The 22,191-nt window shown below is 43.9% G+C and overlaps 1 protein-coding gene across 1 annotated transcript; it reads left to right on the top strand.

The window, feature by feature from the left end:
* The first annotated feature begins 525 nt into the window (after positions 1-525).
* CHMP2B (charged multivesicular body protein 2B) lies at positions 526-18,994 on the top strand. Its single transcript, XM_075909575.1, has 6 exons — positions 526-683; positions 5,201-5,292; positions 11,594-11,788; positions 13,372-13,474; positions 16,633-16,739; positions 16,870-18,994. Exons 1-6 carry the CDS (start codon positions 650-652, stop codon positions 16,981-16,983), a joined length of 645 nt encoding a protein of 214 aa, XP_075765690.1. The 5' UTR covers positions 526-649; the 3' UTR covers positions 16,984-18,994.
* The last annotated feature ends 3,197 nt before the right edge of the window (positions 18,995-22,191 follow it).

Below are 22,191 nucleotides of genomic sequence, written 5' to 3'. Positions count from 1 at the left end.
CTCTTTGTGTGTGTGTGTGTGTGTGCATGTGTGTGTGTGTGTGCGCGCGTGCGCGCCCCTGCTTTGCTGGTGCCCTAAAGTGGTGCTTTGTCTGCCTATTAGGTAATCCAGCCCTGCTGCCAGGCAGGCAATACTGCACCCCTCTCCCTATACTGTCTGCCACTGCTTCCTCTCACCCTGGGCTATCAGCACTGTGCCCTCTCCAATGACCCCAGCAGTGCAGGCCATTTCCCAGTCTACCCGCCTGCTGTTTTGCCCCCTATTAACACTGCGCTGGGGCAGCGAGTGGCAGGTCCCCCCTTTGGCAAGAAGTTTCCTTGAGCACCAAAGTGGGGGCGGGACTGCAGCCCGAGGGGAGGACGGCAGGGGGCTGAGCTGGGGAGGGGGAACTAGGCGAAGGGGGCGAGGGACAGGAGATGCTGGAGGGGGTGCGCACGCGGGGGGGGCACTGAGGGCGGCTGCTGGGGGCGGGAATTCGAGGGGGGGACGCTCCTCCCCCCCTCCGACCTGGGGGCGGAGCCGGGCCCGGCGGGGGGGCGGGTCTCTGCGCCGCTTGCCGGCGGTCACCCGAGAAGCAGGAAGGAGGCGCGGAGCCGGGTGCGGTGCTGGGCTCTGGCGGCTCCGGCTCTCGCCGCCTCCTCTCGCCGCCATGGCCTCGCTCTTCAAGAAGAAGACGGTGGATGGTGAGCGGGGGCGCCCGGCCCTGTGCGGGGGGGGGTCAGTCTGTCCGGCCCTGGGGGGGGGTGTCAGTCTGTCCGGCGGGGGGGGGTCAGTCTGTCCGGCCCTGTGCGGGGGGGGGGTGTCAGTCTGTCCGGCCCTGTGCGGGGGGGGGGGGGGGTCAGTCTGTCCGGCCCTGTGCGGGGGGGGGGGGTCAGTCTGTCCGGCCCTGTGCGGGGGGGGGGGGTGTCAGTCTGTCCGGCCCTGTGCGGGGGGGGGGGGGGGTCAGTCTGTCCGGCCCTGGGGGGGGGGGTGTCAGTCTGTCCGGCCCTGTGCGGGGGGGGGGGGGGGTGTCAGTCTGTCCGGCGGGGGGGGGTCAGTCTGTCCGGCCCTGTGCGGGGGGGGGGTGTCAGTCTGTCCGGCCCTGTGCGGGGGGGGGGGGGGGTCAGTCTGTCCGGCCCTGTGCGGGGGGGGGGGGTCAGTCTGTCCGGCCCTGTGCGGGGGGGGGGGTCAGTCTGTCCGGCCCTGTGCGGGGGGGGGGGGGTGTCAGTCTGTCCGGCCCTGTGCGGGGGGGGGGGGGTGTCAGTCTGTCCGGCCCTGTGCGGGGGGGGGTGTCAGTCTGTCCGGCCCTGTGCGGGGGGGGGGGGGTGTCAGTCTGTCCGGCCCTGTGCGGGGGGGGGGGGGGGTCAGTCTGTCCGGCCCTGTGCGGGGGGGGGGGTCAGTCTGTCCGGCCCTGTGCGGGGGGGGGGGGGTGTCAGTCTGTCCGGCCCTGTGCGGGGGGGGGGGTGTCAGTCTGTCCGGCCCTGTGCGGGGGGGGGGGTGTCAGTCTGTCCGGCCCTGTGTCCGGGGCTCGGTCGGTCTGTCGCTCGGCCCCCGGGAAAGGGCCTTGTTGCCGCGGGCAAAGCTCGCCCCGGCGGGCTCCAGCGGAGCCTTCTCCGCGCCCCCTCGGGGTGTCTGTGCCGAGGGCAGAGCGCGGGCCCGGTCCCCGGGCTGTGGCTGCAAAACAAGGGCAAGAAGCGGCGCGCGAGTGACTCATCCGCAAGCGCGAGCGAGAGGCCGGGAGTCTCCCCGGGCGCGTCAGGGGCAGCTGACACAGTCGGCGCTGTCAGCAGGAAGCGAGTCGGTAGTAAAAGTAGAACTTGGGTCTGCTCAGTGCGTGTGTGGGGACTCCTGTGCCTGGTCTCTTAAGTTGGTTACTCGTACGGGTGGGGCCTGGAGACCGTGAGATTAGATCGAACCTACCGAGAGCCTGGTTTAAAGGGTGGGTTGGGTTGGGGTTTTGTTCTTTGGGTTTTATTGCGGGAGGGATCTTTTATTTTCTGCTCGAAGCGATACAAAATATCTCTCGCTTAAAGAATTAGCAGTGCTACGGAAGCAAATTGCTCGCTTCTCTGAGAACACTTTTCTCTTTGTTGGAAGAGAGGAGCAGATAAACATTGCTACAGATTCAAAGAGACTGGTGTCTGCCTGAGAAGAAAGCACCTGGTGTTCATTAGTTATCCGATCGCCATTTACTACCTGTTGCTCATACGTCGGGATACAGCTTGTTGTTTGGGGGGAGAAATTTTACTGACAAAGTATTAAATCCAATGTAGAAATAAGTCTTTTCAAATACACGAGTAATACAAAGGCGCAGGTTACCTCCCCTTATAAGAACATTGCTTACACCAACATAAATTCTCCAGTAGGTAGATGTGCTTAATTGATGGAGAATTGCTTGTCTATCAGCCAAAGTTTTGAAACCGACTAGACAATACATTCACTAAGTAAACTGTGTGGAGTGTCACTCTAAATAAAACTGGTCCCCAAAAGTCACATTGTATTTCATGAAGCAAAGATTAGTATTTTGGGGCACAGGGTTGGGAGGAGGGCAGAAGTGTATTGTGCCATCTTTTTTTGTCTTGATCATGAGGGACTACTTACTGTTTTGGGGCTTCATTTACAAGCATGCCCCTCAAACATATCTATTGAATGCATACAGTGGGACATGAAAGTGATAGGAACAGGTGATATAGAGTTGTCCCTTTATGCTATCTGGTGATTTCTATATGCAAAGGGAGGGAAGATTCTGCTATTTAAAATCTTTTCTCCCTTTTGTGCATTAGTTGGGCCAATATATGATCCTTTGTCTTATTCCTCTGTGGCAGTTCAGTGTTGCAACAAGCTCTCATTTTCTATCGGATTCGCCTTCCTTTTCAGAAACAAATTTAAGTACCTCTAGTTACTATCTGTTATCTATTGCTGTATTTCTTTAAAGTAGCTGAAAATCTCCTGTGGCACAGGAAATACAAAGAAAATGCTGTTGACTTTTTTCCTGACTTTTTAACATGTTTAAAATGCTACTGCCTTTATTATCTTTAGGTTCAGTTTCTACTCTGCAAGTTTTCTAACAAAAGGAATATTTTCTGATTAGATTAAAATAAAACTATCAATGCTAGTCTCATACATAAATATATTTACTGTTTCTTCTCAGTGTTCTTAAACTCAACTATATTTATCATAATTAAATTTTAAATCTCTTCTCTCCCCTGCCCCAGCCCAAGGCAAAGTCCTCTTTGATAGATCTTATGATTTATGCTTATCTCTTGAATTGTTTCCATCATTGCTGTGCTGGGCCAAAATAGGTTGGTTTTATTTCTGAGTTTTTATTTTTATATATTATACTCCATTTTTTTTCAAAAAGATTGATGTATGCTTTAAAATGATGTCTATGGCTGCAGTTTCTGTTTATTGTTCATGATATAGTCATCTGACAATAATTGAGCCCAAGTCCCACAGTTTGTTTACAGTGACTAGTTGTGGCTTTCAATGTTCGGTGTTGTTGTTTAGCTCTAGTTTACCTCTAAATGTTATAAAATCCAAGTAAGCAGTGGAAGTGTTGGTAATGCTGCTAAACAATGTTGACCTTCTGTGGTTTGGTGAATTTTCTGGTTCGGCTCTGGTAAAGTCTCGAGGGTGCCGGACTAAAGCGATTTAAGTCTATAGTAGAAGCCTTCTAACTACACCAAAAATTAACTATTTGTAGTTAAACCATTCTTGTAAGACACTATAATATACAGAATAGTATGGTTCCTGCTGACTGTTTTACTCTTTGGAATTCTGAAACATTAAAACAATATGGGAGTTTGCATTGAGTATGCAATAAGGATGTTAACTAGAGGTTAATTTACTAGTTGAGTAGCTGATGGAATTTCCATTGACTACTTGACTAGTTGATAGGCACGTCCACATGCCCAGTGGGGGCTCTTGCACATTTCAAAGGAGGAATGTGGAACTCCACCTGCAGCCCGCTGACTCTGGGCTACACGGTGGCATGCCAGCTTTGAAACGTACAAGAGTCCCCAGGAGTGGCTCTTCTACATTTCAAAGTGGAAGCACCCTCGTGAGCCTGGGGTCCCTGAGCAACTCAGAGTCACCTGCTGACTCTGGGCTCCACACAGCGCTGCCGCTTTGAAACTCCGCCTCAGCGTTTGGGGGCAGCGCCGCATAGCTGAGCCCAGGATTAGCTGTGCGGCACTGCCCTTTTGAATACCGCCTTGGCAGCAAGGGGGGGGGGAGTTGACTAGTCGACTGACTATCCGATAAGCATTTTCTTATTGGATAGTCGACTAGTTCTTAACATCCTTAGTCTACAACCTATAACCAAGATAACTGTTTCTCTCTCCACCAAGGAAAGGGGGTTATTCTTCAGTAATCAGTCCTTCTGTGTACATTTTAATACTCACTGTAAGACCTACATAGCCTAACAAGAGGACAAATCTTTAATGGAAGATGAAATGACTGGTTCTAAATTATAAATTGAAATTTGCTTTTAATAGGTTCACTTTATCAGGAAAATTCCATAAGGCTTCCATGTAACAGTAGTATGAAGAAATTGTTCTCTTGCACCTAGTGCAAATTGTTTTCAATATCTTGCAAAGAAGATAAAGTACTCAAACTTTGAAGTAGGAATAAGAGATCCTCCGGAAAAGGGCTTTATTCCGGAGGATCGCGCCAGTCTAGACGCTTTTTTTCCGGCTTTTCCCCAAGCCGGAAAAAAAGCGGCGGACATGTTTATTTAAATCCGCGGGGGATATTTAAATCCCCCGCGGATTTCCCTATCCTGACTTACCTGATTTGCATGGCTTTTCCGGAAATTGTGGCCAGTGTAGACGTAGCCTTAAAGAAAAGAAAATTTAGTGTTAAAAGCTGTTGGCTTAACAGTTCCAGTTGTTCCCAAACTTTTTGGCCCACGGCCTATCCCACTCAATGCAGACTTTTCCATGGACCACCAGCCAATACTTGTATAAAAGGAGAATTTGGCCTAGAGTATGGAAATTTAATATAGTGTTTCAGACATGTACATTTATATGTGATATTGTTAGCATATATTTGATATTATTTGTCCCAGTAGGAGGAGAGTACTTTTCTCTTATGATAAAAATCAAATTAATGAAGGGAAGTTTGCTATCGTCCAATAAATTGTAGGTTATTACATGTTTCAATACTGTTAAGAATTGGGCTTGAAGATTGATTTTACCAATTTTAAATGTTTCCTTTCCAGATGTAATAAAGGAGCAGAATCGAGAGTTGAGAGGTACACAGAGGACTATAACCAGAGATCGAGCAGCCTTGGAGAGACAGGAAAAGCAGCTGGTAAGTAGAACAGAGAATTTTACTTTACCTTTTTAAAACCCATAATTAAGTGTGTGTTTGCCTTTAAATGACATTCTCTTGCTATTTATTTAAGTCTGAGACACTCTTCAAAGTATTGTTGGCTTTACCCCCTATCTACATTAGTTAGGTTAATTAGGGAAGTTTCTAGTGTTTCACCATTATGCTTTTAGGAGAAAGTGTCTCTTAAGTGTTCCTGAACCTCTACTGAGTGCAAGGTCAGAGGGTAGGCTGGCTTTTATTATATAACCTAAATCTTTTTCTTTTTCTTCTTCTTCTTCTTTTGGTCTAGTAGCATGGGTAAATTTGAGCCAATGTTTCCAAACCTGTTTTAAAATATTTTTAAAAAACAGTTTATTAGTGCTTTGAATTCCAATGTGGGTTGTTGGGAATTCTACCCCATTCATAACCATTTTATAATACACAACAAGGGCTATGAGCTTTGGGGACAGTGCTCTTATGTTAGAAAGCAGATGGAAGCATTACTATAAGTCATTGATGCTCATTTAAATGAACATCAGTGATGAGAGTTTCAGAGGGAATATTAGCACTTATGTTCTGTAGCACATCTGATCATCTCAAAATACAACATGACTTAATGGCAACTGCAGACAAGGACAAATCCACATGTAAAATTGTCATCTGGATGTAGTTATTCCTATGTTCTTTGCAGAATTTCCCTACAGTCAACTGCCTTTATTAAACATAACTCTGATAACTCTCTCATTGAATGATTGTTAGCACATCATATTGCGTTTTATGTCACCTAATATTTATACTGGTAGAGTCATAGATAAATTACATGCCTTTATAGATGATGTAAAAACTGTGTGGAAAAAAACTCAGTGACAGTCCACTTCCTTGTTTAGGTGGTTAATAAGACATTGCTTTGTATAGTTGCAGGTCTTGGGGATATCCGTTTTGACACAAGAAAAAGAGAGCTTCAAAAGATGACTTTTCTTGGAAAACTTATTCTTTGCTAGGGATTTATATGTCTGACATTGAGTAGGTGGGGATGGTACCAGTATTTCTTTTAGTGCCTTGATTTCCTTAAAAAAATTCACTGTGAAACTTTGTTCCATGTCAGTGGGCATTTTTTGTTTGTTTTTATCTTGTGAAGGAAGAGGTAAAAAGAACAAATCTTTGAAAGACTTTGTCTTTTATTATTTTTTGCTGCTCAAACACCTAAGAGATGTGAATTGTCAAAGCCTGGTATGCTTGTCATTTGAAAAGAGCAAGAAATTGTCAATGAATCAGAACATTGTTCTGTAACAATGGCCTTTTGCTGCTACATAGAAAGGCAAAACAAATATTCTTTAAAGTAGATGTTGCTTTGTAATAGCATTGTTACAATTACTTACTATTTTTATATTGGTCTTTACTTGGATAGTGTGGACACTATATATGTCTGATCAGTAATGTATCTTGCTTACTATCCTGTTCACTTACTGTATTTTGATAGAAACATGACAGGCTGAAATCAACCGACTTAAAATTTCTTCAGTACAAGAACGGTGGATTAATCTAGTTTTTTAATTTTAATGATGACTACATCAGCCATATCGCTACTTTGTTCACTGGCACAGATTCAGCTTGTAATTAATAGTTTAGTAATAGTTGGTATTCACAGTATATAATGTTTAATCTTAAAACTGTGTTTTTAATACCATAATGAGAGAGATGGGTTACAAGAACTACTATATTTAATTGGGAAAACTAATGCTTCCTAACATTTGCTATTATAACACTTGGAAATACGTGTCCAAATTATGCATGTTGCTCTTATCTCAACCACAAAATACATAATTTAAAATAGGGATGTTAGCAACTAGTTGACTACAAGCATATGTTTATCGGGTAGTCGAGTAGTGACTCAAGGAGTCACTTTGCCGTCCCCCTTGCTGCCTCTATCAGACAGAGGCAGCAAGTGGGGAGGAGCAAGAACTGGTGCTGGAGGGCTCTGGTACATTTCAAAGGCAGAGACACAGCAGGATAGCGAGTGCCCCCCTTGTTGATGAATAGAATAGTCAGTGGAAATTTCACTGACTACTCGATTAGTTGATTAATTGAAATTTAACATCCCTAATTTAAAAAGCATGAAAACCTCCATGACATTTTTGAGCATTGTGTCAAAAACTGCCCTCCTCTCTTACAAGTAGGCTACAAAAACGGGATTACCATTCCATTTCATGCCCACAATACCTTTCTGTTGAGCTCATGTATTTCACTTGCATAGCTATACTCTCTCAGTAAAATTGTGTCTCATCAAATTGTTTCATCAAAGAAGGGGTTTGTATGAAGCAATTTCTGTCAACATAATGTACTACACGTTGTACCTCCCTTAACCAGGACTCCCTGGTCTGGTAACATCCGTGTTCCAGTATGTACCATAGATGTTCCTGGATCAGAGCCCAGGAAGAGGGAGGTGTGGTGGCAGAGCAGGAGCACCATAAGGGGCACCGTCAACTTGGAGCCCAGAGTGAATGAGTGAGGGGGCGGGCGGGCGTGGGAGGGGTGGGATTTCTGGCCCCAGCAGAACTCCCTCGTTCCAGTGGCCAGGAAGCTCTAGCTTGGCCACAGCCATGGACCTCTGGCTCCGGCAGCAGCCATAGAAGTCTGGCCCTTTCCCTGGCCATGGAGCTCTGGCCATGTTCTGGCTCCAGAGACCGGGGAACTCCAGCTCCAGTGGCAGCCAGGAAGCTCTGGCCCCAGCTAAGGAGCCAGGCAGCTGCAGAGCTCTGCCCTGGCTGTGCGGTTCTGGTTGTGGTGCTCCAGTCCCAGCAGTAGTGGGGGCAGGGGCCAAGGCAGCAGCAGGGGCAGGCTGGAGCCCTAGACTGGTGACAGCATGGGCCAGGAGGGGAGGGACGTTCCCTGGTCCAGGAAATCCCCTCGTTTGGGACCAGTCAGGTCTCCAGGGTGCTGGACCAGCAAGGTCCAACATATAGACTCAAAATATTCTCCTCCTATCAGTATTTATAGAGGGTTTTTTTGTTACACATGAAGTATCACTTATGGTCACAAGTAGGGTTCCCTGTAAGGAGTGCACCTGCGCGGGCACACACAAAGAATTTCAGTCCCACCCACCCCCTCAGCAGAGCCATGCAGCCATGGCCTCAGCTGCTCGCGGGGGTGAGCCACATGGTGGGTGGCTGCCCCATTTCATATGGCCCACATGGCAGCTGTCAGAGCTGGAGCCTGGGCCATGGTACTAAAAATATCATTGCAGCCTTGGCTCCAGTCTCAGCATGTGGAGCAGCCACCTGCCATGTGGCTCCACCCGGAACCAGGGAGCTAGAGGGGGGTGAGTGGTGCAGGTGTCAGGAAGGCAAAAGGTGAGGGAAGGGGCAGTGGGGGAAACTAAGGAAAAAGGGGGGGTGAGGAGAGTAAGGGGCTTGCACTGAAAGGAGAGGAGGGCGCCAAGGCAGGAGGAGAAAGGGGAAGGCACCAAGGGGCAGTGTGGAGGAAAGACAAATGCCAGGGGGCCAAGAGGAGACAATGAGAAGAAAAGGCAGGAGGAGCGGGAGGAGGGATGGGAAGGTGTCAGTGGGAGAGGGGAGGGGACAGGGTGATGCTGGGAGAGGAAAGGAGAAGAACAATGGGAGGAAGAAGAAGGGGAGGAGTGGATGTTGGGAGAAGAGGGGTTGAAAGGAGGGGTGGGCATGAGGAAGGTAGAGGATGGAGCAAGTCACATGTGAGGGTGCAGAGGGGTGGAAAGAGAACTGGGGCGGAAGGTGGTGAGGGGTGGGTACCAGAGAGGAAGAGGGCAAGGGGGGCAGATGATGGGAGAGCAAGAGCAGTGAGGGAAGGGGAAGGCACTGGGAAGGTGCAGGTGACATGGGACTGTGGGGGTGAAGCAGAAGGGCAGACATGTGGCACCAGGGGGCAGAGGAGAGTGGCAGGGCAGATGGGTAGAGGGAGGAGTTAGGAGAGAGGATAGGGAAGGGGGCTACAGGAGAGGTAGGCACAGGGGAGAAGGGAAGGATGGGTTCAGGAGTCAGAGAGGCTGGGGAGGGGGCAGGTCCAGGAAGCTGGGGGGAGTGAGAAGGACAAGATCCAGGATAGCAGAAGAGGTTATGGGGTTGGGGGCAGCAGCAGCAGGCACTAGGGTAGCAGATGGGATGAGGGAAAGATAGGAGACATTGCAGCAGAGGGGAAAAGGGAGAGGTTTAAACTAGGGTGCCACAGTGGCACACATTCAAACAAGCGCACGTGACCTCAGTATTGGTGCACAAGACACAACTCACTCCGCTTATGGATGGAAATCTTAGAGGGAACACTGGTGACAAGATGCTGTCTCTACCATAGTGGAAAAACCAAGGCAATTAATTAGTTAAAATATTTGCTTTTGGGATATATCCTGGAGCTTTGTATCTGCCCTGCTGTTGAGTCTTCATTGTCTACATGCTGTTGTCTGATGGCCACTATTTGCTAACACTGCACTTTATAGCAGCCTTTTTGTCATCTGTTGCTGTGAGGTGAGGATAAAGCACTTCTCTTTTTCTAGTAGGAGCTTTCCCACCAACAGCTGCTATGCTGTGCTTACACATTGGGAATAGGCAGAAAGTAAAACTAAGACAATGTCATCACATAATTGGATGTATTAACTGTGTATGTTCAGCCAGTAACATTACGGCAAATTAAAGAAAAGAGCCCTATTTTTTTCCCTCTTCAGTAAATCACTTCATAGGATTTCATGATAGTGATCAAGTCACAAAAATCAAACTGATCAGCATGTTCTGTGAAGAGCTGTTAACAAGCAAGGGTTTCATTAGTTTTGTATTCTCTCTCCACACGGGCTATTGAGTTATCTGTGCATAGGCCTTGCCTAGGGTATGATGTTAGCTTGTGGCAGTATAGACAAGTCACACTGCTCTTATTATGTGTTAAGATTGAGTTAAATCCTGGAAAGGGAACTTGGACTTCAACTGTTTACATGAAGTAGCCAAAAAATAAAATTCCATAATCTTTAAGGAGAGGTGCTGATGGGTAAAGTTTTCCTGGAACCTAAAACCTGCCCACTCAGGGTGTGTCTAAACCACAGAGTATTTTTTTTTTTTTTTTAAAGTGGCCTCTTTTTGAAAAAAAACTTCCCCTGCATCTAGACTGCTGCTGCGTTCTTTAGAAAGTAAATCGAAAGAATGCAGCAGTTTTTTCGACTGCAGAAAACCTTGTTTAACGAGGAATAACGCCTTTTTTCGAAAGTGCTCTTTCGATAAAAGTCTCTATGTAATGCAAACTGTGCTTTTTTGAAAGAGAGAATCCAGACTGCCTAGGTGCTCTCTTTCGAAAAAGCGACTTGCTTTTTCGAAAGTACTGGTGGTAATCTAGATGCTCTTTTTTGAAAGAGGCTTTTTTGAAGTATCTTTCAAAATAGGCTTGCAGTCTAGACGTAGCCTCAAGCTTTATCAGGCTTTCTTCTGTTGATTATATAGCCACTAGGTTGCAACAGATGAATGCAAAAGGAGAGTTTAAGGGTATATCTACATTGCAATTAAAACATGGCAGCTGGTTCAGACTTAGATTACAGGTCTGTTTAGTTGTGGCGTAGCTGTTTGGGCTCTCGGATCCCCTCTCCTTGTGGGGTTCCGGAGCTCGAGCCCAAGTCCAAATGTCTAAACCACAATTAAACAGCCCTATAATCAAAGTCAGCTATTATGGACCAGCCACAGGTGTGTTAGATGCAGTGTAAACATACCTTTAGGCTCTTCCATCCCACTGGGTCCTAGAGCCTAGAATCCAGGTCTACAGAGCAATGAAACAGTTTTCAGCCCAAGCCCTATGGGCCCAATTTGACTACACAGGCCACCCATGGGTTTTTCTTTGCTGGGTAGACATTCCCTAAAAGACTCGGGAGAAGATGACTTGGCAGGGGTACAAATCACAGTTGGATCTTCACATGTATTTTATCAGCCTGTAAACTAAAAGATCTCATAAAAATACACTTTAATTCTGTACATTTGACTCCATGTCAGAATGCACTAATAATATCTACCTTTCTGTAAGAAATAGTACATCAGGGAAATGCACACTCCCACACTATAATGTGAGTCATTCTTTCAGTGATAGCTAAATAGAGGACAATATTCTATAGTCTTAGTATAGACTTCTGCTTGATAGGTAAAGGGGAAATATTCTTACATCCTTTGCCAATTCCTTCATTCTCAGAGTGATTTTGTACATGCAGTTAATTTATCCAATCTAGCATTTATTAAAGGTGTGAGTTAGTTGTATAACTTTGTTCTTTTAATGTGGCTCTAAACACTACTTGCCTTTCTAAACATAGGAACTGGAAATAAAAAAAATGGCAAAGACTGGTAACAAAGAAGCCTGCAAGGTTCTAGCAAAACAGCTTGTACAACTGCGAAAACAGAAAACTCGAACCTATGCCGTTAGTTCAAAGGTCACCTCCATGTCAACTCAAACTAAAGTAATGAACTCCCAGATGAAGATGGCTGGAGCTATGTCAACCACAGCAAAAGTGAGTAGTTAAATCCATACAAATGTCTAAATGCAATTCATGTTCCCAGGCACTTTCATACTGAAACTCAAATACAAAAGATAGATTGCAAAAATCTTGACATATTCAGTGTTATTTTGTAAAAACTGTCTAGTGATGACATGTGCCTGGCGAATATTAATTCACGTTTTGAAAAACATTAAATTAGCCATTCATATCTTGCTGGTCAGTATCTGCTATTTAAACTAGCAGACTCTGTGTCACAGCAGACTTACAGTATCTTAGTCATAGCCTGAAAGCTGTTTAGTTTTAGTGTCTAGGGTTTTTAATTGATCCTGTAAGTTTTGATGCAAAGGGTTATTATAGTAGACTAACAAATAAACAGCTTATTGTGCAATGTCTTTCCTATAAACTTAGTCTGTCATATAACTTCTGGTAGATAAAGCAAAAGTAGGGTAGATTGATTCTAGGAATCAAGGCAATATGTCACCTAGCTTTGACTTGGGTGAAAATGAGGCATTTACTTTCTGGCTGACATTTCTAAAGAGCTCAGTGAGCTAGAACTCGCCTTCATCTTCACCCTCTGTACACCAAGGAAATTGTGTTAAATTGCTTTGCTTCTTGTCTCATAAAATTTCAATATATCACTAATTTGATTTGATGCAGGAAGAAGCTGCTAGGAAGACCTTCCTTTAGAGGGCTACTACCAACAACCTCTCTTTAAAGAATAAAGTTTAAAAAAAAAAACAGTTGAACCATATAAAGCTGTGGCTATGCAGTAGGTCTCTTTTTGCTCCAAGAGATGGTACAGCTAAGTCAATGTTACACAAGACAGTTTATGCTAGCATGCACCTTCTTTCTCTTTGGTGACTTCCTCTCCCATCATTCATATAGCAGCTTCACATATGAGGAAATTAACCTTGCTTTTTAAAACTCCATGTTGAGAAGTGACAAAATCAATGGAAATGTTAATTTCCATTTGAAAAATTTTCTAATTTCCATCAGGATTTAATTTTTTTTTTTTAAACTGAAGCAAGTTCATAAATGTTCTATGCAACATTATTATATAATATGAGTTATTTTGGTCACCTAATGGTTAACTTTTTCCCATTTATACAGTAAAAAATACACAGTACTAAAAACACTGCTTAGACCACCTATGGACCAGGGCCCAGGCTCACCATGGACAGAGGCTACTTCATGTTGCGGAGCAGCTTCTGTTTTGGCGGGTTGCTTCATGGCAGCCTCCCCTGGAATGGCAGCAGCATAAGGATTTCTTTTTAGTCGTGGTTGACAAGAATGTTCTTAACCTGCCTTAAACATTGCCATTTCTATCAGTGCTCTTCTTGCAAGCCAGAAACATTTTTTTTTCTTTATTTAAGGTCAGTCTAGCACGTTATTTATATTACACTAGTCACAGTAGTAGATCTTTATTAATTACTAGTCAAGAAGCCAAATGCATATTCCATATGCACCTGAAGCTCCCACCAAAGTGGAAGTCTAGATATGCAAAAAACACAGAACAGGTTTTAGACTAGAAATCACTTAACTTTACCTAGACAAATATGTGCAATTTTATGACTAATGTATTCTAATGTTGTTAGACAATGCAAGTTGTTAACAAGAAGATGGACCCTCAGAAGACATTACAAACTATGCAGAATTTCCAAAAGGAAAACATGAAGATGGAAATGACTGAGGAAATGAGTAAGTCATGTGTTCCAGTAAATAACTTCAGCGAACATTGATACTGTCAGACAACTAAAGTGGTCAGACACTTTAATCCCACTTCTAAATATTACCACTAACTCATTAAATTGCTATCAGTAAGTGATTATTAAAGGGAAAAATGTCACTTTCTGCATGGTTGCTCTGGACATTTGTCAAACTACTGTCTACTCCCCCATTGTATGAAAGACTTGCAGAAATAAGAACAGAGAAATTGGAAGAGACTCAGTGGAAGAGTTGAAGAACAGGTGTAATACTTAATACTACTATTACTACTAGAATTGACTAAACCAAAATAATAGCCTCTTAGCCTAACCATTAGACATTCAGCTCTTGGGGAATAACAGAAATGACAGTCTGCTTTTCTGGGGGCACATCTAGACTGCAGGGTTTTTCCAGGATACCATCCTGGAAAAACTCTGCCACGTCCAGGAAACGCGTTTGTTCTTCGGCCTTTTTTTTTTTTTTGCGTGCGGAAGAGCAAATGCGCTCTTTCGGGCAGCCCTGTATATCTTGTTCTACAAGGAATAAGGGCTCTTCTGAAAGAGGAGGCTTTTCTGCCATTGGGCCCTGCCTAGACAGGGCCCAATGGCAGGAAAGCCTCTTCTGGAAAAGCAATCAGAAAAAGCTACGCAAGCTGCGGAGCGTAATTTGCGCAGCTTTTTCCAAAAAAAGGCTATAGTGTAGACCTAGCCAGAGATAGAATCATAGAATAATAGGACTGGAAGGGACCTCGAGAGGTCATCGAGTCCAGCCCCCCGCCCTCAAGGCAGGATCAAGCTCCGTCTACACCATCCCTGACAGATGTCTATCTAACCTGTTCTTAAATATCTCCAGAGAGGGAGATTCCACCACCTCCCCTGGCAATTTATTCCAATATTTGACCACCCTGACAGTTAGGAATTTTTTCCTAATGTCCAATCTAAACCTCCCCTGCTGCACTTTAAGCCCATTACTCCTTGTCCTGTCCTCAGAAACCAAGAGGAACAAATTTTCTCCTTCCTCCTTGTGACACCCTTTTAGATATTTGAAAACCGCTATCATGAAAGAATCTTCACAGGAGCAAGTGACATGGGTAGTTGATGCTCTTTTGCCAGGAAAGAGATGAAATCATACAAGCTCCTCTTCCCTTTCAGAAGGGAAGACTAGAGTGCAACTATTAATATGTAGTCAACAAATATACTTGTTCACAAAGAAGGATGTTTACTGGATATGGGAATTCTAGGGAAAAAAATACTTTAGTATTGGAATGGGGGTGGGGGTAAGCAAATCCTCTTTCTAGTCTGAAGATAGGTCTGAGCATTAGGATGATATTTAGAGCTTTGGGCTTGCCTGTTGTTATTTGTGTGTACAGTGATCTATAAATGAGACTAGTTGAAAGGCCTCTCATGCATAGCAGTATGTAGAACTTGTAAAATGTTTGGGATGGAAGAGCAGGAGTCCTAGAACAACACTTCCAGCAACCGTTTCTTAATATACAACAAGAATGGACAAGAGAGTTGTAAAAAGCAGTCAAGCAGAGCCTGGGACCCCGTGTGCCTAGTGACTTTAGTGCTGGATAGGAGCAGCTCTCTGTATTGAAGTTTAAACTCATGGTAGTCTGGATACTAATGGACAAGCTTTCTGGCTACTACATTTTGATATAGAGCCTTACCTTGGAACTCCAGTTAAGGACTACTCAGTTTCTCAAACCATATGTAGATTGTTTTCCCTTCTCCTTCCTCCTTTTAACTTAACCATTGTGGCTTTGATAAAGGTTATCAATTTGTTTGTAATTACTAGTGTCTCAATGATGCCATACTCACCTTGCTACTGTTGACATGGCTGCCATCTCATCCTAAAATCTGCCACTGCATTGCCTCTGGTCTGGGAAAGGAATAGGATTTTTAAAATCACATCATGGTGCTAGTCATTGGTGTACCAATTCCTTACAGGTTGGACCTCGCTGGTCTGGCACCCTTATCCTCATGGGAGTTTTTGCCGGATGAGAGGGGGTCATTTCTGCACCACCTCCTCCCCCACTAACCTCTTCTCCTTCCCTCCCCCCTCGCCCCCAGGCCTTGCCTAGCCACTGGCTGGAACCTGCTGCCAGCTCTGCTTCCCTGACAGCCCTACTGAGCTGCCCGACCCCTCTGGGCAGCCCAGCAATGGTGTGCTACCATCCTGCTGCCCTGACAGCCCAGAGAGCTCCCAGCCACCAGTCCATCACAGGGACTGTCTGGTCCTGGAACATCCATGGTTCTGGCAGGCCACAGATGTTGCTGGGCAAGTGTGTCCTGGTTTAGAGAGGTTTAGCCTGTAGCTGGATTTCTGCAATGTGGGGTGGGGGCAAAGAGTCACCTACTAGCTGCTTTTGCAAGGGGAGGGGAGACAAGGTCTTTAAGGGGGATGTAGAGGGTGTTTTAATTGGTTTGTATTTTAAATCCAGGAATAAACATTCTGAAACTAAATCCTGTCTGAAAAATGGCAAAATTAATGTGTTGACACATTAATATTAAGGATATGTCTAGACTAAAAAAAAAAAAAAAAAAAAAAACCCTGTAAAGTGGCCTTTTTTAAAAAAAAACTTCACCTGCGTCTAGACTGCCACTGCGTTCTTTCAAAATTAAATCAAAAGAACGCAGCTTTTTTTGACAGCGGTAAACCTCATTTTACAAGGAAGAACACCTTTTTTCAAAAGAGCTCTTTTGAAAAAATACATTCTTGAATGCAAACAGGGCTTTTTCGAAAGAGAGCATCCAGATTGCCTGGGTGCTCTCTTTCAAAAAAACGGGTTGCTTTTTTGAAAAAAGTTGTGGCTATCTAGATGATCTCTTTCAAAAGAAGCTTTTTCAAAAGATTCTTTCAAAAAGGCTTCTTTTGAAAGAAGTGTGTAGTCTAGACATACCCTAAGTGTTTGTTTGCACTATTTCAGAAGCAAGATTTTAAAGTGCATAAGAAAACAGAACATCTGGGTTGCCAGAATTTGATGCAGAACAGCACACAGTGTACATTCCATCCTCTTGCCTTTTCTTTCAGTGATACTACTGCTACTTGCTTGGTGTGTAGAAGAATGATGGCTTTTAGTTATTCTCCTATTTTGGACTAATGTACTCTAATGCAGCTCTATGGGTGTATTTTTTTAAATTTTTTCCTAGTTAATGATACTTTGGATGATATCTTTGAGGGCTCTGATGAAGAGGAAGAAAGCCAGGATATTGTGAACCAAGTGCTTGATGAAATTGGAATTGAAATCTCAGGAAAGGTAAAGGGGTCAAACACTTTCCTCTAATTTTATTTAAATGGTACCTTAATAGCTTTCATTTTGTTGTTCTGTGCTAGAAGTCAGATTGTCACAGTCTTTTCACTGTGATATTTGTATGTTTATTTAATAGATGGCTAAAGCACCGTCCGCTGCCAGAGGCTTACCATCTGCATCAGCATCAAAAAGTACCACCATTTCAGATGAAGAGATTGAACGGCAACTCAAGGCTTTGGGAGTAGATTAGCCGGATGGCAATACACAACCTGCCTCCTAATAACTACAGACAGGTGTAAAGTGTACACATTTTCAAAATAACTGATATACTTTGGTTTTAAGAGAACTGAAGACTTCATAAATAATCTGATTCACACCAAAAAAAGGCTTATCTCTAGCCAGAGAACCATTATCAGTAGCACTGAATTCCTGAAGTTGTTTGAAAAACTACTTTGCTATCAGATGACCTAAATAGATACTTAGCATGTGAGATTTTTTTAACACCCAATTGAGAGCTAGTTTAAAATAGGTACGTTCATTTACATCAGGTCTGATTTTTTGGCTGTGTTGCACTCAAGATTTAAACCCACAAGTTAGTTGCTCAAACAGTGCTCGCTTTTTTCAATTTACAAAATGTCTGCTGACAGACTTGGAAAAATAACAGTGGTAAGATGTTCAGTCATTTAGCTGTTTTGGAATTGTCATCCTAGGATTGTTGACAGCGTTTTTCTTTATAAAGTCACTACACATGGAAAGTTCTTAGTATATTTTATGATATTGACTTTACAACTGCTTTGTTTGAAAAGAGATGACATTTTTCATTTGGTAAGATATAAACTTGACACCCTTGTAAGTGTAGGCACCTAGCTTTGTTTTTCAGGTGTCTTTAGGAAATTTGAGTTGATTGATTTTTAGACAATTGTACTACTTACTGAAAGATATGGGTGCAATCTGCTCTTGTTGACTTCAGTGGAAGAGGCTTGAACTAAATATTTAGTGAATATTTTGCATGAAAGGCACTGAAACTGTCTTGTACTATAACATTGTTAACTTAAACAGAATTGTTGTGCCTTTATGTATATAAAACCTTGCCGTAATCTCTAGAGTTTTCAAAATTGTATTAATCATTTAAGGATGAAGTAACTACTGCTAAGGCAGTTATCTACTGCCATCTACGCTTGATAGCAGTCCATGCTGAAGCTGATACAGATTATATCAGCACTTGCACAAAGAATCCTACCTGGCATCTCATTTGTATATATTTTGCAATACTTATCCTCTAACAACAACTCTTTAAATATACCGTATTGTTTACTAAGGTTCATGTGATTGAATACTGGCAAGTGAAACTGATCAGAATGACTTGGCTGCCTTCTCTCTGATTAGCCTTTTAGGTTAAAAAATGGGTATTAACTTCTATCGTACAATGTATGGTCAGACAAGTGATTTGGAAGACAGCATAATAAGAACAAGCTCAGATTCTAACGTTTTCATGGTGTCTGAGTTATCTTATCTGGAACTGTGGCAAGGGTCCTTCTTTGCCCTTGGGTAAAGCAGCCAATAGCCTTTCCCTTAGCAGAGGATTAGGCTTGTAGTCTCTCCCTGGGGTAGGGAGTTCAGTCTCTCCTCCTGGAGCTGTTCACTCCCCTGCTCTCCCTCAGTTGATGGCTGCTTTGGGTGTATTTCTCTCTGGAAAAGGAAAGCTTTAAAAGGTCTCAGCCAGGCTGGAAGTGGAATCAGCTGACCCTAATTGATCAGCTGGACCTAATTGGCCTGAGGCAACCCGTCAGCTGATCCTGACTGACCTGCAGTAATCCACTTCTAGTTAACTGGGGACTGAATCTTATACCCTTCTAGGAGGTGTCTTTTCCCACTGTATTTCTGCCCTCTGGCCTGTCTGTCACAGTCCATAGATTAGCACTGGTGTTATTGGGGAAGCGATTTAATCAAAAATAAGGTGTGCTTAGTCTCAAAGTGGGAAAGCAACTTCTGAATGGAATTGCTATTGTCATACTGTCTGCCAATGCGGGATTGAGCAGGGAAACAAAAGGTTGTAAATAACTATCAGTTTGTGAGCCCAGGTCTAGGTGTGGAAATGCAGAGCTGTTTTCACTAGAAACCCTGGGGCCAAACCCTGACTCTTCATTGTTGGAATGTGCAAGTGTACATAATAAATACATACACACACCCCTGACAGTTGGGGTGAATTTTCTTTTACAACTTATTTTGTAAAAATCTAATAAAAACTTTTATTCCCACAACAGCTGTGCTGATGGTGGGGTCTTGCATATGAATTATCTAGTAATGGACCTCATAAGTTTTGAGTAAGTTAGCAATATTAGTTGTGAATTTCATTTTTTTTAACTTTGTTATTGCTTGTGGGCGAAGGCTTTTGTACACACTTAACTTTAGTACTGGTTTGTTCGGCTTAAAAAAAAGAAAAAGCTGAGAAATAATGATCCTGCGCCAGTCCACTTCCCTCCTCACTGTTTAACCCTCCGTTCTCACAAACCATCTGTGTGCAGTTTATATTTGTCATGATCAGAGCAAAGTGCCTGCTTTCTCTGGCCTTATCCCAGCACCTATGTGGGGTGCTGACCCCGCTGTCCCTATCTGGGCTGCTGTCCCTCCTGCCATTAGGCTCCCGGGCTCTCTCTGGTCCAGGAGCATTCCTGGACCTGCCAGACCACAGAGAACCAGTTTTCAAAGGTTCATCCTGTATTAGCTACCCTCCCCTCGAGGGCATTAATGCATAGGGCTAATATGAAACTGCAACTGTTTTGTCTCCCATGTTTAAAGGATCAGGTATCATTCTGGAAAGAATGCCTAGAAGAGGGAGAAATTACACTGTCATAAACAGTAGCTCTAGTACTAGACAAAGGGTTGAACCCCAACGTTTCTGACGACCAGGGATCAAGCTGTAGGACATCTTGAGGCTGTCAGTCTCGTGACCCAAAATGTGCCCTATTGTGTCAGTGTTTCTGTAATCCAAATGTTTCTGGACAAACTGCTTGCTGTAGTTAATCCTTCATATTCCCTTATGTGAACATGGCAGAGTGCCTGGTTTCATTCTATTTTGCCATGCTTCTGAAATAGTCCTTTACCCATAGAAACTCTTGGAGGACAAGATGCTTCTGATACATTCACCATGTACTACATGCAAAAACAAAACAAGCAAGTGGCAGCAGAGTGGAACAGCTAAAGTAAAATGAAAATACTATCAGAACCAAACAAAAGTGGACAATTATATTTGGTATTCATTATTTGAACAATGCTTTATTTTTGGCACACAGTAGGATTAGTTTTTCATCATAACCCTCTTCAAACAGTTAAATAACTTAGAAAATAAATAAAATCTAAAAATAGCCTACATTCAAAGCTTAACTATGCATAATACATCCCAAGAAAATTCAAACAAAAAAGAAATCAAGGAATAAAATTACAAGTCATCACCTTCATTTCTCTATGCTTTCTGAGATTTTTAGAAAGTGCATTTCTCTCAGTACAGCCCCTCTGGTTAATGGTGAAGCCTGAGGTCTAGTTCCACAAACTGGACTCTTGCTTTGTATTAGTGTTGAGACTGTCTGTGGGTTAGAATAGTTCAAGTCTTGTGTAAAATGTGCATTAGTAAGGAGGAAGAGAGATGTCTTCTCCCTCCCCTTAGTTTTAATTCAGAATCCTCTCCTAAGGATAAAAGGAAAATCAGTGATGCAGTTCATTCATAAGGATATATTCTCTTAATACAGGAGCCTATATTCCTTAGTTTTACATGCCTACGGCTCCTTCCTGCCTGTGCTTATGAATTATTTAAAGCACACCAACATGGATATATTTTACTTGATATACACTTTGTGACCTCAAATATTACAGCCTCTTTCTGGATATATTATCTAGTCATTTTCTAAATCATCCAGCCTGTTTCATACAACACTTGTTTTTTTTTTTTTTGCCAGTGCCAGTAATGTGCATTTCTGTAATTTTAGTCCTGAGAAAAAGCTTGAACTAGGACACAATAATTAGTATCATTGTTGTTAATAATGGGAACTGTATTGTTGCTATGATTACTACCCAGCCCATGTGAGGATTGAAGTCGCATTATTCCAGTTCACCACAATCCCTGGCTTCATTTTGTCATCTCTGTGGGACAGGAGAAGAGAGGAGTATAAATGATTTCTGCCTATTCTTTTCTAAACCTCATCCTCCCCAGGGGCAAATGAGGTTATACTTGAATTTTGATTTAACTAGGTTTAAAGCATTTACAAAGTCAGCAAGACTTTTTATAGCCTTTGGCAATCAGCATTAAGGGAATGCTATTTCTGCTCAGCACCTGTCTAAATGGATTGGCTGTGTATTGAGAAATGTTACACATTAATGAAAGTGTCAGTACCCCAGTGGTCTTAAAGCTCATTCAAACAAGGCTAATGCAACAGCCTCTGTAAAGTTTCCATTCTATAAATCTGCTGAGCTGTTACCTGGAGTCCTGGCCTCACAGTAAAAGAAGTGTTATCTGGCCTTGTCCAAACAGACATCTACAAACTGGCATTTCTGATCTTTAGTGAACGTTAAATTTATAGTCTGGTTAGTGCAGGGCTGTCGACACCCTTCCTGGCTCTGTGTGGCTCCCTGAAGCCACGGCATGTCCCTGCTGCTCCTAGGTGGAAGAATGGCCATGGGAACTCCGTGCACAGCCCTCCACCCCTAGCAAAGGCTCCACTGCTCCCATTGGCCGTGGTTCCCAGCCAATGGGAACTGCAAAGGTGGCATCTGCAGGCAGAGGTAGTGCATCTAGCCACACCTCTGCCTAGGAGGATCAGGATCATGTCATCACTTCTAAGGAGCCACCCACATCTGGCACCCAAAACCTTTCCTAAGGCCCAGATCATGGGCCTGGACCTCCTTCCACACAAACTCCTTCCCCAAACCCAATCCCTAACACTGAGCCCTTTCACTCATCCAACTCCCTCACAAAGCCTGAACTCTGCATGCTCTCCTGTACTTTGACTCCCTTGGCCCCAGCCTGGAGCCCCCTTCTACACCTCGAACCCCTCATCCCAACCTTGACCTTGTACCCCCAGACAGAGTCCTTATCCTCTTCTACACCCAACCCCTTTCCCCAGCCCAGATCTACCTCCCACACTCTGAACTCTTAATTAACCAGAATCTTTGATTAATTGGAACCCACTCCACCAGCATGCCAGCTAGGAAAGTTGTACATAACCGATATCTTTTGATCAAGCAGCTACATCTGATGTTCCTTTTTGGAGGACACTTCTGCAGTCCTTGCCTAATTAGAACTCATCCCGCCTTTGTAACACCTTAGAGACTAACAAAAATGTAGATGCTATCATGAGTTTTGGTGGGCACAACCCACTTCTTCAGACTGTGCCTACAAAAGCTCATACCACCATCTGCATTTTTTGTTGGTCGCTAAGGTGCTGTGGGTCTACAGGCAGTCCCC

This window comes from Pelodiscus sinensis, chromosome 1 (assembly GCF_049634645.1).
Source record: "Pelodiscus sinensis isolate JC-2024 chromosome 1, ASM4963464v1, whole genome shotgun sequence".
NCBI classification, from domain to species: domain Eukaryota; kingdom Metazoa; phylum Chordata; order Testudines; family Trionychidae; genus Pelodiscus; species Pelodiscus sinensis.
This window is presented reverse-complemented; position numbering and strand designations above follow the sequence as displayed.

Excerpts from the sequence above, each read along its gene's own strand:
- CHMP2B (XM_075909575.1), top strand. The coding sequence starts at position 650 with ATGGCCTCGCTCTTCAAGAAGAAGACGGTGGATG. Across the intron at positions 684-5,200 it reads CAAGAAGAAGACGGTGGATG|ATGTAATAAAGGAGCAGAAT; the intron begins GTGAGCGGGGGC and ends TTTCCTTTCCAG. Across the intron at positions 11,789-13,371 it reads CTATGTCAACCACAGCAAAA|ACAATGCAAGTTGTTAACAA; the intron begins GTGAGTAGTTAA and ends TAATGTTGTTAG.